Genomic DNA, 16,845 nt, shown 5'->3' on the forward strand with positions numbered 1-16,845 from the left:
CATTCCAACTTTGTTCCTCCTCCTGTGTTCCAAAATATATGTTAGCATAATTTAACATTGCTGAACTAATAAGTAACTACAGTCTGCCAACACATGTAAGGTTTTTTAAAACAGATATTGGTATCACTAGGGAACGCTTCCAAAAGAAGAATCACAACAAAAAGATCCACTAGGGAAAGACAGCCAACTTATTTCAACGGTACCTTTATCTCTGGCTTGGGAATGAAAAGGCTTTTTGACTGTACTGTGGATGGAGCATCCTCTTCTGGGAATTTGATGACAACATCTGCCTGAAAAGCATATTAAAAGTAAGTGGACCTGCTCTATATAGATTACTCACACCTAGTTCAGTACAGATTATAAAATGCTGAAATAGTCCTATTAGAAGACACATTCTTCTAAACTCTAAATTGATTTCAGAACTTTTTTATAAATAATGGAGGAAGGATCACCTATCTGTTTACTGAACTTAGTTAATTAGCAAACAATACTACTTAAAGCAACATAAATGAGGTGTTTCCTTGCTGCTAAAAGGCAGTATGTACAACTGATAAATAACTCCAAGATGAGATGCCTGCATCAAGGGCAGATGGAGAATTCAAAAGGATACAGATTTATGACTAGTTCTTTTTCTTCCAAGCTGAAAAGTCATTCTGCCCGCATGAAATATATAACGTTCTACCATGTTATAGCCTCTCAACAGAATTCAGCTTGTCTACTGGAACTTGGTAGACTTAATTTCATCATGAGGATTTTTACTGGACTATACATTTCTTTACAGTTCAGAATGCTGCAGCACCACTGTTATCCAAAAGATATCATACAGATAACAAAAGTGGCTGTAAGGTTGTCAAGGTTTGAATTTTGTACATATACAGTGGAAAAATAATTAAGCTGGGGTATTTAAAAAACAAACAAACCCTGAAAATAGTAGTGCCTTTAAGGTGAGGCTTGAATAGCAGCTTACTAAAGTTGTTCCAAAACAACTAGCTAGCTTTCCTGCCCAGCAAGGTCACAGAGCAAAAACAGTTCCTGACAGCTGAACTGTTCATGTTACAATACCTAAATACAAAGTGGTATCTGTAAGTCCTATAGCGCACTCTTTCAGTGATTAGAGTATTTTGTGTTGACAATGGTCTAGTGTTCCAGGATTTTGGAATGACAATATTCTAGTGATCTAGAAGCTTGGTATTATAAGCTCTTGGTGTTACAATGGTTTTATGCTACAGAGTATTATTCCTCTAAGGTCTGCAAAATGTTAGTCAAAACCATTACATAGTGGCAGTCTGTTAGACTTCAGGTTACAGATTTCTGGAGTTACAAGGGTCACAGGACCAATAAAATTTCCTATTGAAAAAATTATTCTTGCTGCTCACAAACACTAACTCCCCAGGCCCTGGGATAAACAAATTGTTTACAAAGTGAGGAGAGATGTGAAACACTGAAACAATTATAAATATAGGGAGATAAGACACACACAGGAATTCATCACATCACTGCAACTCCATACCACTTCGGACACCAGACATCAAAGAGCAACTACTGTGCAGCAGCACAGCAACTTCATTTCCAAAAGCTAGCAACACAACCATCATGGATTTTCCTTCATAGCTACAAATTGGCACAAGGCTAGCTTGGCTGGGTGAGCACTTACGTAAATAGTAATTTTTCTATGTATTTTTTAATATGCTTAAAGGCTAAGAATTTTTTTCCTTTATAAACTTTTATTTTTTAACAATTTTGATCTTTTATTAGATGTATTCTTTAGATTTTGTTTTTCAATGTGTATTCTTAGGCTATAAGCTCTCACGTTTTTGGAATGTAATGGAAACATTCTCATTTTTCTTTTTTATCCTTAAAATGTATATTTTACTGGACTGAATTCTGACTTAAGTATTTGCTTGCCTTAAGTTTAGTTTTCACATATTCTTAAGCATTTGTGCTTAGTTTTCTTCATACATAACTGTAAGACCTCTCTATTTTTCCAACAACTTTGAAGTATTTTGTGCTTAGAACATAATAAGAGTGCTACTGGATCAGGCCAAGGGCCCATCTAGTCCAGTTTCCTGTATCTCACAGTGGCCTCACCAGATGCCTCTGAGAGCATATGAGACAACTAGATACCTATCTCATGATATCTCTCCCCTGCATCTCGTATTTGGAGGTACCTTCTTTTTAAGCCTGGAGATTATACATCCCCATCATGGCTTGTAAGCTGCAATGGACTTTTCCTCCAGAAATCTGTCCAACCCTCTTTTAAAGGTATCTAGGCCAGATGCTATTACCACATCCTGTGGGAAGGAATTCCAGACTAACAACACGCTGGATAAAGAAATGTTTTCTTTTGTCTGTTCTCACTCTTCCAACATTCAATGTCAGTGGATGTCCTTTGGTTCTGGTATTGTGTGAGAGGGAAGAGAGCTTCCCTCTATCCACTTTATCCATCCCCTGCATAATTTTATACGTCTCAATCATATTCCCCCCTCAGGTGCTTTTTCTCTAAACTAAAGAGCCGCAAATGCTGTAGCCTTTTCTCATAAGAGAGGTGCCCAGCCCAGTCATCATTTTAGTCACTCTCTTCTGTGCCTTTTCCAGTTCCACTATGTCTTTTTTGAGGTGCGGTGACCAGAACTGTACACAATACTCCAGATGCAGCCTTACCAGTGTTTTGTACAATGGCATTATAATGTTCTATGTTTTATTTTCAAGCTCCTTTTTAATGATATCTAGCACTGAATTCGCCTTCTTCACTGTTACTACAAACTGGGCTGACACTTTCATCGAGCTGTCCACCAGCACACGGAGATCTCTTTCCTGATCCATCACGGATAGCGCAGAACCCGTTAGCTGATAACTAAAGTTTTGATTTTTTTTGTCCCAATGTGCATTATTTTACATTTTCTTATATTGAAATGCATTTGCCATCTTGCTGCCTATTCTCCCAGTTTGGAGAAATTCTTCTGGAGCTCTTCACAATCCCTTCTGGTCTTCGCCACCCGGAAGTTTCGTGCTTATAGAATATAGAAGCAATATAAAGAAATAAAGCTAGTAGAATTAGAAAAGCTGATTTTGCCTAGAATCATTGCAACAGTGAAAAGTATCAAGGACCTTGGTATCAGATACTCAGATGAATTTTGATTTCACTGACAATTTTTTTGGTTTCATTCTCGAGTCAGCAGTTTTTTAGGGGGAGACAATGCTAGCTGTGATGAACATAAATTTTTGATTTTTCCCTGGAGGTACATAGAGTTTGTAGGACTCATGGGGAAAGGGGTTTAAGGCATCAGTTTATCTAATCTGACAAGATATTTATTAAAAATACCTAAACGTAAGCACAGTTACCCCTTAAAATCCCTTTTACATCAAAACGAATTCAAGCACATTTTTGTTTTAAAGAGCAGATTCTTTGCACACAAGCACCTGGAAGTTTAGACCACAACAACTGTAACTTCCTGTAACAACTGTGAGCATAGACTCATTATTTACTTCAGGGGACATACAGAGACCTGATAGCAAAGAGACCTAATGTTACATTGTTATACTTTTTGTGGGGCACTAAGGTCACACATTCTAGTAAAGAGGTTCTAAAATCATCCTTTTGCAACCTGGTGATGCCCATGCTTGCTGGGTTGATGGAAGCTGTAATCAATATATGCGGGGAATGCTATGTTGGAAAAGGTTGACCTCTGAAGCCTTTTCCTTGGGTAAGATAAGAAAAATGCATGTCAATCCATTTTACTTGAATTGGAGGCAAATCATATTTGAAGTTTCAAGACTGGAGTAGTCAAGTAAGTCCCCAATCACAGTCAATATTTCACTCTAAATAACACCAACACAAGTGGCAGGATATTGTGTAAACAGAAGAGCGTACCACATTCCAGAGGATTGGGTTTTCCAGGGTAGCGTCTCCAATTATCAGGTAAAGAGTGTAAGTCCCAGAGGCTGAATCAAACTCTGTCTTTCTTTCAGAAGTGTCCAGTTCAAACTTGTAGATATTTTTGCTATCTGGTTCTGCAACAAACACCACCTCCTGTCCAGTCTTCTGATTGTGAAGCCGTACAAAAGTCTGAAGGAAGAGACGATCAAACCTATCTTAGCATCTGCACTCACATCATTGCAAGACTTTTAGTACTATTGTTATTTCAGAAGAAATAAAGGAAACAATGGCTGTAATTCTTTTGCTTTGCATAGCAAGTTGTACTAGAACAGGCCCACTGAATCAGTGGGGATTTGGTGAGTCAATTCCTCCATAGCTTCCACTGACTCAAAAGGTACCTACTCAAATTGCAACTAGAGCAGGTCAGTATGCCACTGCCAGTGGTGACTGGTGGTAGTAGTGTTTCAAGGCCCAACTTTACCAAACGCCGGAATGAATTGACTTGTTAAAAATGATCTTTGGAGTGGATTTACTTGTTATAAAGCATCTTTGTCAGGATGAATAAAAATGAGGGTTTTTAAAATTGTTTTTTAAAATCTAAATCATTATACAGTGGTGCCTCGCATAACGTTTTTAATTGGTTGCAAAAAACACACCACCTTATGCGAAAAAAACTTTATGCGAAACACCATTTCCCATAGGAATGCATTGTAAACCGGTTAATCCGTTCCAATAGGCACGGATTGGCGTCCTTAAGCGAAAAAACCCATAGGAAACATTGTTAAACGATACAATGTTTCCTCCATTGGAATGTATTGAAGCCGACTCAATACATTTCAATGGCTTTGCGAAGTCAATTTTTGCAAATTTAAGTGTGTCATAAAAGGGTCAAAAATGGTTTTAAATGCTTGGATTAGCTTCTGCACCCTCTGAAACGGATGCAAAAGTTAATTTTGCTTTGATCTGACTTTTCGTTAATTTATGCTGAATTTCCCCCCCCCCAACTTTTGACAGCTGTCAAAATCTGACAGCTCCATTGTTTCCTATGGGGGAGAAAAAAATTCACAAAAAATTAATGAAAAGTCAGATCAACCCCAAATTAAGTATGCACATATTTTAGAAGGTGCACTAACGATTCCAAGCATTTAAAACCGTTTTTCAACATGTTAAGACACGTTTGTAATTGAAAAAATGAACATCGTTAAGTGAAGCAGGGGACCCAAAATCAAAAACGTTAAGCGAAGCATGGTCCCAAAATCGCTATGTGAAAGTTGCCCATAGGGAAAAACGTTATACGAAGCACAATCTGACTCTGAAAAAATAAACGTTAAGCGAAAAAAACGTTAAACGAAGCAAACGTTATGCGAGGCACCACTGTATAGTCAATTTTATCATTCATGATTCTGTTCGAGTTGTGTCAAGTTTTTAAAAGTTAGATCTAACAAGTCAAGAGAGAACTGCTTCCCCTACTTCAAAATAATCTGGGTAAGTGGCCTATTTGTTTCCAATACTGCTACCATCATTCAATATAGGACAAAAGATTCTAAGTAGTTTTTAAAGGTTCAGAAATACTTGTTCTAACCAGTTCCTTTACCAAAGATGCATCTAGGGAAAGCAACCAAATGACAAGACAATGTTGCAAACTGCCCAACCTGGTGAGGAATGAGTTCTGCTCCAGTGTTCATGTCAATCAGCTGGAAGGACAATGCAAAGTTTTGATGACTGTCAGCAGTGAATGATCCTTTGGCTTTGGCAGGGTAAGTGACCCTGAAGGGAAAGAAAAGAGTGAACAGCTGTTTAGAACTATTCTATTTCTGTCAGACATCAGGCTAGTTTTCTCCAGTCACACACATTGCTCGCTTTTTTGCAAAACCTGGAAAAGTTACTGGCCATGCTGGCTAGGGGCTAGAGAGGGGCATGAATTAAAAACAAATCACCAAATTCATTAAAAAACTACACATTCATATTCATACAAATCAATGCCCCCAATGAATATGAATCAATGAATTTTTAGCAATTTCTGTCAATTCAATGGGCTATAAAATGTCCCCCGGCAGCTGAAGACACCAAAAATACAGAGAAGCTTCCCCTAACTCTCCTGTGCAATCCCTCCAAGTTTGGTGAAGATTGGGTTTCCACCTACAGTACATTTGTTATTCATTGAACTTGATGATCATGAATCAAAATTAGTCACCTTTTTCTGATTTGGGCCCATCTCTACTGGAGGCTTTTGGAATTTGCAGTCCTAAACAGTAATGTTTCCAAGTTCTACTTCTTACTGCCAGCATAATGAGAACTGAACAATCCTGTAAAGTCTCAGACCAAAGTACTATCCGCTTCACAGAGAGACAGAACCTAGAGAAAAGCTGTGTGCTTTGGGTAGTTTTCCTTCCCTTCTGAAACCAGCTGTGAAGAAACTGATTATAAGGCAGGGAGGGATGGAGAGATATCTGAATACACCAATGAAATATCATCTTTTGCCAGAATAATCTGGTTTATCTGTTGGCTACACAAAACCAATATTTCATGGCCAAGGAAGCTAGACAGGGTTTAATTTGAAGGAGAGTTTATCAGAACTCAGCCTTATTTAAAAAGCTGCAATGCGTGTAAAGTACAGGTGGGGGAACCATTTGTGTGGAGGCACTGGGCTACTTTGTGTACTTAGGATATGCAGCAACCAAAAAAGGAAGGATGGTGGAAGCAAACGTGAAGGGCAGAATTTGTGTCCCTTCAGCAGACCTGAAAATGTTTCTTGCCAATTTGGCTTGGACACCGGTAACAACCTAGTGCTGAGCTCATTGCTTTAATATTATTATCTTCTAACCAGGCACATCTACCATAAATGTAGATCACAACTCATGTAGATAGCTAAAAAGTCTGCTGGTACTCTTTCTTCCTTCTGTAAGAGTTTGGAATAATGGTATTGTTACTTATCATTGTGTGAGGACCACTGATATCTTACCTGGTAGTTTTGGGTGCAATGCTCTGATCTTTATCCACAGTAAAGAGATCTACATTTGTAATGCCAACTTCTGTGGAGACTTTTACTTTCATCTGCAAACAAAAACAAATCAATAGACTAAGTGATCTGCAAGTGGCTGGGTGCTGGATTCTAACATTTTTGTCCATCCCATCAAATATGTCGTGGTAATGTTTCCATCACTTCCCATACCCCTTTATATTTACACCAACATTATGCAAAATAGGTTAGGTTTCGACCTATGGGTTTAGGTTACAGTAAACCCATACAGTCAAAATTACCTAGTAAGATCTATTAAGATTTTGGACTTGAATTTGCCTGGTCTAAACCTATCTCTCCTATGAGGTAGTTGTACTTGTAATGTGATCAAGGTTATATAAAAGAAGATTTTTAATTAAGATTGTTGGCAGGAATTACCAACTCATCATTACTTCCCTGCATAGTTACGAGATCTAGAAACATTTTCACTTTCTTAAAAGAAAAATAAAATACACTTGATCATCAAATGCAAATATAGCATTCTAAAACCTTAGTCAAAACAAAGATAATCTACACTAGTAAAGGGACAGAAGAAAAGTGTATGGTCAATTCAAATTATAGCACATTCACATCAAAGACTATGAGTTCAAATATTTGGTAGCCATTATTTTATGACTTCTTCAAACACCACTATAAGACTTTTGCACTGTTGCTGTTTTTTAGTCTTATGAGTCTAGCTAAATTTCAAGTTTTGCAACCCAAAATGTTTCCTTTATACTTTAGTATGGGAATTAGGTACAGCCCCTTTTGTCTTCGTAAACATAAACATAAAAACCAACAAATTTTATGAATTAACAGAGAGTTATGTCTGATGTGCTAAGCTTGCCAATTCAGTTTTGTAGACTTGCCTTTCTTTTTTAGTGACTGCATTATTAGTAAAATCTTTCAGAATTAATAACATGGAAGGATAGTAGGAGATACAGTTAGTGGATTGTACTCAGAGATCCTATGTTTGTTTTGATGCCATGCATTTCCATACTTGACTGAAAATGTACAACTTGTATGAGGGTGAAGTTTTTGAACCACGTAAGTTGAAATCTTCCTTTGTCCTGTTGAGGCCGAAATACAGCCCTTTCATTACAGTTCAATTCTGGCAATACTCACTGTTAATCTGTACTGTCCATTCTCTCTCACACAGTTCATTCATACACACTGATCTCAGACAATGCAGTCTTTTCCCTCAGCATGCTAACTTCAAGGTTGGATTGTAAATGTCAACAATTCTGATGCACTAAGCAGAATTAACTCTAATGACAGCCTCTTAAAAGCAGTTCCCCTGACAGCTTTCCCCAGTTATAGTGTGGCTAATTATTAGGCACAATCATACAAAGCCATCAACATTAATGCAGGGCCACTAGCACTCGCTTATGCTTCCAGAGTGTTTAAGCAGTACCATCAATCCCTTCCTGACGCTTCAAGGGAGACAAATTACTCCAATTACCACATTGATTTTGATATGTATGGCAGAGGTTGGCACTTGTAAACAAGTGCCTCATTCTAGCTGCTCCACACTGAGTGAGCACTAAGACTTAAATGCTAATTTTTCAATTAAGTAGGTATAAGTGAGGACAAAAAAGGAAACCTGCAGAGTAAACAATGCTTGAAAATGCACATACCCCAACTGCTTCATCAACAGTTGCCATAACCATGTTGATTTTTAAAAAGGAAAAATGGAGAAAGTGAAAAGTAACAGGAATTATGTCTTATCTATAAGAATTCACATTTAGGCAATAATTTTATTGGGCCCTACTAAAATGTCACAAAACAGGGATGAAGCTACAGGCTGCAACTTCTGCTTCTTACTGGCTCTACTCAGAGGAGCTATTTTAATGGCCAACATCTTATTTCATACTTATGCTGGCATAAGGAAAAATGACAATCTGATGCAGCTAATTACTGCACATTAACAAACCCTCAATTGAGTTCCTGGTCATACCCCAAACCACCCAACTGATGTCAATGAGGAAGCCAAGTGGGGATTAATTAATTAAGAACAAATAACCACTGCGAGAGTTCAGCCACTTTTTTTCTACCAGCATAACTACAGACCAGGATTTAATATTTAAATTTTGGGGAAGTTTGGAGGGGCTGGATGAGACCCTCAAGGGTAGCATGCTGCCCTCAGACTACATGTGCCTATCTCTGTTTTAAGGTAAGCTAGCAACTAACAACAAACTTATGGATGCACTACTTGCAGGTTGACATAGGAAGTGAGTATCTTATGTAATAGTAATTAATAAAATAATAAACAGAAAGGTATTCAAAACATTACATGAACAATACACTACTAGATGCTGTAAACTGCTACATGAAATTGTATATAGACACATTTTAATCAATAGACTCGCACCAATGTTCAAGAAATCTATAAAGCAGTATCAGGGAAAACTTTGTTAACATAAATTATTTAAATAGAGATTTTCTCTTGATAATCTACATCATTATTGATAATCTACATCATTATTGAAATATTATTTTGTTGATTGAATAATTGCCCTTCTCCTATGTGGCAGGACTCAAGACACCTCACATATCATTAAAACAAACAAAAATGTAGATCTGTCCACGCTGCTTATGACCTATTTTAATGTCCCTTTGGCAATAAACAAAGGCCTATTGGTTGTTCGGGCTTCTAAACCAAGACAGAAATACTTTACGTTTATTGTAACAGTGCAGAATTCAATCACTGTCTTATGTGTGTATACATCACGGTGGAAAATTACTGCTAAGTAATGAGGTGTTAGTTGCATTCCTAGGTATGTGACCGATTGCACAAGCACCCATGAATGCAACCAGGATTTTGTTAATTAGTACCTATTTACTACCATGACTTAGCACCATTTCAGATACAGAAATACAAACTGATGACTGGATGGTAGCCAGCATTTAACATTTCAAATTTGTGTACTATCGTGAAAACATTTTCACAAGGAAGGAAAGAGCTTAACGGGTACATACAAACATTTTTTCCAGAAATCACAAACCAAAGTAACTTCAATCAACAACTACAGCAGAGATGCAAAATGCCTGCAAACACACCTACCTCAACTTTGTTTGCGATAAATCGGCTATCTCCATCAATGCTGATCACAAAATCATAATAACCACTGGCAGGCTTGACATTCATGAAATTCAGCTCAAAGACATCTCTGTTAACAGAAGCATGGTTGTAATAGCTGTAAAATTGTATGAATTTAAATGCCCATGTTCCCAAATAATTATATATATTTAAAAAATCAGTATATATAAATTCTGGCCAATTTCCCCCAAGCAGCAAGGCAATACAAAGTGTGGTACCAGTTACACAGGGAAAATAAGTGCAGGAATTAAAAAACCATGGGGGGAAAAAGCCAGATGTAACAATTAATTAAAAAGTTTGGCAAGGGTTCATATATTTTCAATTAATCCTTGTCCTTTCAAATGCTTGCCAAAGTCTCCCAAATTCTAGGTTCAGAATGAAGTCTCTCCTTTAAATATTCCCAAACAAATATACAAAACAACAACAACAACAAAAACATTAACAATGATATTTTCCTTACCCTGAGAGAGCAAAGGCGGACTGCTGAAGGACTGTGGCTTTAGTAGCCACAGATTTAGCATGATCCAAATTCACACTTGCCTGAGCCAGAGGTTGTGACATAACATTTGTAACCTGGAGCTAAGGAATGAGAAAGATTGAGGTATTGGTAGCACCAGCAGGAGGGAGTTAAAAACTAGATTGTAAACTCTAGAAAAAGGCAATGGTGACAAATCCCACAGGTGGAAAGTATTTTAATATTGTTAAGGAATTACAAAATCCAAAATATATTTTCCGTATGCTTTTAATCTGTTCACTGAAGGAATGAGATTCATCTTCTCACATGGCTTTACACCACTCTATTGTCTCAACTTTTCCCTGTCACTATCCCGCATAGCTCAGCTCCTTATCATTTAGCTTTTCTTCCTCTCTCATAAAACTAACCTCCTGCAACAGAATTTACTTTTGAGCATTCACTAGAACAAGCAATACCTTTCAAGAAGCCACTACTAACTCCTGTTAAAAATCACGGGATGAAAGACCTTGTTTTTTATATACTGGGCAGGCTTGGTAGTGGTGAGATACAGGTATGAGATTATACACAGCTTCAACTCCCAACATAGAAAATATGAGAAGGACCAGTGTAAATGTCCAGCATGGTGAGCCATTTACTAAGAGTCATGGGTTCAGTAGGGCACAGAAGGGCTGATGGATTAGCTGCTCCTCTCAGGCTATGGAGACTAACCCCTCTGCAGGATTGTTATAAATGCCAGGTCCCACCATCAGCTCCCAAGGAGGCAGTGATCACTAGAAACAATGGGAGCTGTAGTCCAACATATCCAGGCAGCACTACAGCAACATATTCTAACATCTAGAGAGCACCAGAGATGGGAAGACTGCTTCTAATCAAGCTTGGTTTAAACAGTGGTGCCTCGCATTACGTTAATTCGTTCCAGCAAAATCGCTGTACAATGAAAACGTTTAATGCGTTCCAATGGGCTAAAAACTCACCTTCCAGCGAAGATCCTCCATAGGGCAGCCATTTTCGGTGCTGTCTTGCGAGGAATCCGTCCCAGAAAACAGTGGGGAGCCATTTTATTTACCCGGCGGCCATTTTGAAACCGCCAATCAGCTGTAGGAAAATTGTCGTTTTGCGAAGAATCGGTTCCTGAAGCAGGGAACCGATCATCGCAAAGTGAAAAGCCTATTGAGACCATTGTTTTGCGATCGCAAAAACGATCGCAAAAATGTCGTCATAATGTGGTTTCGTCATAATGCGGGGCAATCATAAAGCGAGGCACCACTGTATCTATTTTAATCAGCCTTTGGGGAACTAAGCATCACAGCAGCAAAACAGATCCCAAAGGTAGGAACTCACCCTGAGAACAGGCTGGTGATGAGAGACAGCAGCAGGCCCCTCAGAGACTGCAATAACTGGCAAATGGTAATTATTCTGAGAAAGGGCAGCTGCCGCACATGCCACACTGAATGCTTCAGAAAGAATCTCAAAGTTTTTTTTGCTGAAAATTGCATTCACCAGCTGGATGATCTGATCCTAGAAGGAAAGAAAAAAAGTGAAAGAACAAAACTCCAGCAAGTCAGTTCGGAGCAGAAGGACACCTCTTTTATCCATAAAGGCAAAGAGAGAGGTTAGCCTCTACATTCAGGAGGAAAAGCTGTTATCGCACACCAGAGCAACAGAAAAATTTAAAGTATGGGCCCTACTACTTGGAAGCTGAAAGACACAAGGCCTTGCAGGGTAAAGAAAGCAGTGATGCTGTACTGAATTATGAAGTACAAGCACTTGTTATGACATTATCAAAACTAAGGAGAACTGAAAAATCCTGATGACTATACTGATCCATGTCATAGCAATTCTAGCAGAGTTAATCTCTTGTGTAAAGCTAAGGGACCCCACTGCCACATATGTTACCCTAAAATATTCTACAAAACAGATTAGCCAACACTAGATTGTTGCTAGGAAAATTCATTTCCCTCTCATCTGTTGTGAGGATCGCATCTAAGTCTGGAGAGGACAGGGAAGCAGGAGAGGACAAGGGTGACAGATGATATTATCACTGCCAATGAAAACATCTCAGTAGTTCAAGACTCTGATCCTAGCTCCATTATACTATGATGGGGCAGGGAAAGGCAGGAAAGAATAGATATTAAGGAAGTATAGGTTTCAAGAATGGAGTAAGGCTTTAATGGTTCATTAAAAAAAAACTGTAGCTAAGCATCCCTTAGAACTGTAGAGCTGGAAGGGACCCTATGGATTATCAAGTCCAGCTCCTGCCAAGGAGGTACAATGGGGAATCAAAATCCCAATATCTGGCTTTGCAGCTAAAGATCTAAACCAGTGGTTCTTAACCTTTGTTACTCGGATGCTTTTGAACTGCAACTCCCAGAAACCCCAGTCAGGACAGCTGGTGGTGAAGGCTTCTGGGAGTTGCAGTCCAAAACTCCTGAGTAACCCAAGGTTAAGAACCAGTGATCTAAACCACTGAGCTATCCTTTTTTTGGAACCATTGAGATACCTTTTATTTGGCCCAGAAAGAAAGAAAACTCATCACTATCATCTGTTTCACAAATAAAGTGAAAGTTCTGCACTCAACAAAGAGGTCGGATCCTACCTCAGTCTCCAAAGCTGGTTTGAGATACAATCACTTGTTCTTTGTATAGTGCCCTCTCTATTTGTGTAGTGTTACACAAATAAATAAAAATAACTAGAAATGTAAAATTTATTTAGAAGAGATAGTGTCAGTTACTTAAAAAGTGACTAAAATAATCACAATTCCTCATTTTAACATAGGAAAGGAAGTAATATGTATGTATTCCCATACACTATTAATATTCCACACTGAACAATTATCTTCAATTGGATCAATTCTGGAGTTGTTTTTCCTCTATTAGGTGATGCCTGACAATCCGTGGTATGTTACTTTATATCCACTCTGAACAGCAATGGCATAAGAAGCATTCCTGCACCACATGTGTTCTTCAACAATACTCTTTAAAGGGTGCATGTGTCAGTTATCTCCTTCATAACCCAGGGTCTTTCCAGTCCATTAACATTTCAACTGCTAATTAGGGACATTAGGCATTAATTATATTTTCAGTTCCAAGAAATACAATTAGTAATTATGTTTTTAACCTACAGGGGGGAAATTAAGCAAGTTCTGATGGATGACACATACAAGTTCTATAAATAATGCCAGTCTATTTTCATTTTACCAGGTCACCAAATGTTTCATCCCCATTTAAATCTAAATTTTACCTAAAACTCATTATTATCTTTCATTTTGAAGTCATTACCTTACAGGTTATTATGACTTACCCATTCATATATGACATTTTTAACAACCTCAGCCAGTTTGAATTTGTGCACTTAGAATAACTCTGAGTGGTTTTTAGACCTTCCTCCCTTTCTGGCTGTCCTTCCTGTTAACCCATTATCACTGGGATGGTTAAAATCACTGATCATTGGGATCATTAACTGCTATACTCTCCTCATACACATGTACGCATGCACTTTTAGGCTTCTCACATGCACCAAAAAAAGCTTACAGCACATGCACAGAAGACTACTCCCTATTCCCTTTGGAAAGATCTGTTATTTCTGCATGTAGTTTCTTCTTCTTGTCTGTCTACATGCACAGGGGTGAGAAATTGCCATAAAACAGGGATTGTTGCGATCACCTGAACCTGTCAGCTTTAGAAGTTCAGCATTTAGACCCAAGTGTAATGGGTGCACAATCTACATGAGCATGCATCAGCCTTGCACCGAGAATTCCATAGGGAACCCTCTATTTTCCTTCCTCCAACTGTGTCCATGAATGGAGCATAAGTACTTTGGATTCAGCAAAGAAAGTGTGGGAAATGGAAAAGTGCATATGTTTTGTGCATATGAATGGGCAAAAGGAGGCTGCAGGGTGGAGAAAGAGAAGGCAAACATTTTTCAGCTGGGTGTTCCATATCTGGCAGCTGCATCCATGATGCAGGTGGACTCTGCTTACAGGAAATAAATATTAATAAGGGCTCTTCATTGAATTCATTGGAGGATGCAACAATTACTTGCTATTAATTGTTATGGACATATACACTCACTAATATTAGAGGCAGCGTGCCGCTCTGTATTAGTTTCTGGGAAAGACGAGACATAGTACGCCTTTGTGCTCATGTCATGCTGATAGGCTTTCCATAAGAAACTGGTTAAGAGTGTGAACAGAAAAGTAGACTATATAGGCTTCTGGTATGATCAAGCAGGACTGTTATGTTACGTATGTTCCTTTTTCCTGTATTCCAATGAGCTTTTCATTAGCAGTACAGAAGACTGACAATCTTCATTCTTTCTAGACACTTATAGTAGAAGCCTGATTTGGTGTGTTTATATATAAAAAACATGTGTGTGTATTGCACATGCATTGTTAACCCTTTTTAGAATCAAGATGAGATGCGACAGAGCTTTTAACCTTTTTAAAATTCTAACATAGCTTGGAACAGGATGACACTGACATTTTACTGATACAGCTAAAACAGGCTGTTCCAATGGTTAACTAACATAGTACCTAAATAATAGTGGTCATTATAGGTTTATGGAACCAATTCACTCTTTCTGATAGGCTAAAATCTTATTTATTCCTGCTATCAACCATTATGAAAATGAATGTTATTCCTTTTTTCCTGGCTTGCCCATAACCACTACAGTAATTATAGACTACAGGAATACTTACCTCTTTCATTGCTGGCTCTGTCCCTACGTGGTTGGAAAGGCTGTAAGTAGCAGCCACAAACAATGCAGTCGCTTCAAGTCCTTCTTCAAACTGCAGATACACTCCTCCAAGGTCATCCAGACGAGCAACAAGATCCTATGGCAAGATTATTATGAAAGGAGCTTTGTAGAAATCCATTTCATAGCATGGGGTCATGAAAAATCAGAATTCAAAGTCAATTGCATAGCATTTTTTAGTTCAGCTGCAGATATGTTATTTATTTGAAGAGTTTGAGATGGGCTGGAAGCTTTTAATAATATTTTCAAAGTAACACTTAAATAATATTTTTAAACCTTTTCTTAGGCATAGTTGAGTTTTTCAAAATTATTTGTTATTTGCACATACCTCCACATGTGCTCAATACACACACACTAGCAGAGAAAGAGAATACATTAGCTGTTTTCATCCAGAGTCTCACACCATGCATCCAGAAATGTAACAAACACCTTGTTACCAAGTTTTCCCTTCTACAAGTGCAAATAAACAATGGGATTCCAGCCTTCATACAGTGGTGCCTCGCTTAACGAAGATAATCTGTTCCAGGAAAATTGCCGTTAAGCAAAAACATCGTAAAGCGAAATTAAAAACCCCATTGAAACCCGTTCAATGCGTTCCAATGGGGTAAAACCTCACCGTCCAGCGAAGATCCTCCATGTGGCGGCTATTTTTGTTGCCTGTATAGTGAGCAATCCGTCCCTAAGCACAGCGGGGAGCCATTTTAAGCACCTGGTGGCCATTTTGAAAACCTGATGATCAGCTGTTTTTGATTGTCGTAAAGCGAAAATCGGTTCCCGAAGCAGGGAACCGATCATTGCTAAGCAAAATTCTCCCATTTGGACCATTGTTTTGCGATCGCAAAAAGATCGTCGTAAAGTGGATTTGTCATAAGGCGGGGCAATCGTTAAGCAAGGCACCACTGTATTGTTGTCCACTTTGGGATATTTCAAGCTGAACTGGAAGTTACAAAAATAGAATAAATGAAATGAATACCTCTATCTCCTCCACGATGCCTCTTAAATCAGCTTGCTGGGATAAGTATGATGCTGTCTGCAAAGCCTGTATTGTTCTGAGACAAAGGAAACCACAGTATGGAGATGTGGTAAGTATACAATATGTGATGTTTCCAGTTTAGAGAAGGCTGCTAGTCTTCAAAAGGATTCATTTAGAACAACAATATATAACAGAAGGCTACAACAGCAATTGGTCTATGACAAAAGGAGCGGAAGAGGGGTGCACAAAACAAAATGCCAAAATCCACAATACCAGGTTAGAAGAAAGTCAACACTGTTTCCGCAGAACACAAAATGAAGGCAAAAATACTCAGATTTCATTATTTCAAGTACACCCTCTAAAACCAGAGTTATTCTACTATCAGAGAAGAGAGAATTAAAAAAGCCTCAATGTATTATTATCTAATTGTATCCAGTACCCTAAATCAATGTGTATTAACTATGCTCTCTAACTACAATCAGAAGACATTATGCAAATATCAGTGGCAACATTAAAATGTCTGTTGTTAGCTTACACAATTCATCCTAATGGTAATTTAATGCAATATGGAGCTTAATATGATGAAGTACGTAGAGAACTCTTGTAATATTGGTCTATAGTCAAATGGGTAGGACTGTAAGAATAAGGAGATCTGCAAATTGTAGAAGCA

General features: G+C 38.2%; 1 protein-coding gene across 2 annotated transcripts in view; it reads right to left on the reverse strand.

Annotated features, from left to right (window-relative positions):
• The window catches only part of RPN2 (ribophorin II), a 35,671-nt gene that overhangs the window by 10,969 nt on the left and 7,857 nt on the right, over positions 1-16,845 (reverse strand). For both annotated transcript variants that reach the window (XM_020789249.3, XM_072996945.2), the window contains exons 5-13: positions 16,176-16,251; positions 15,147-15,281; positions 11,792-11,968; positions 10,436-10,554; positions 9,940-10,045; positions 6,840-6,931; positions 5,530-5,644; positions 3,872-4,066; positions 204-290 (exon numbers count right to left, since the gene is read on the reverse strand). In XM_020789249.3, coding sequence (XP_020644908.3) covers positions 204-290; positions 3,872-4,066; positions 5,530-5,644; positions 6,840-6,931; positions 9,940-10,045; positions 10,436-10,554; positions 11,792-11,968; positions 15,147-15,281; positions 16,176-16,251 — 1,102 coding nt within the window. The remainder of the gene's footprint in view (positions 1-203; positions 291-3,871; positions 4,067-5,529; positions 5,645-6,839; positions 6,932-9,939; positions 10,046-10,435; positions 10,555-11,791; positions 11,969-15,146; positions 15,282-16,175; positions 16,252-16,845) is intronic.

Source organism: Pogona vitticeps, chromosome 4 (assembly GCF_051106095.1).
Source record: "Pogona vitticeps strain Pit_001003342236 chromosome 4, PviZW2.1, whole genome shotgun sequence".
NCBI classification, from domain to species: Eukaryota; Metazoa; Chordata; class Lepidosauria; order Squamata; family Agamidae; genus Pogona; species Pogona vitticeps.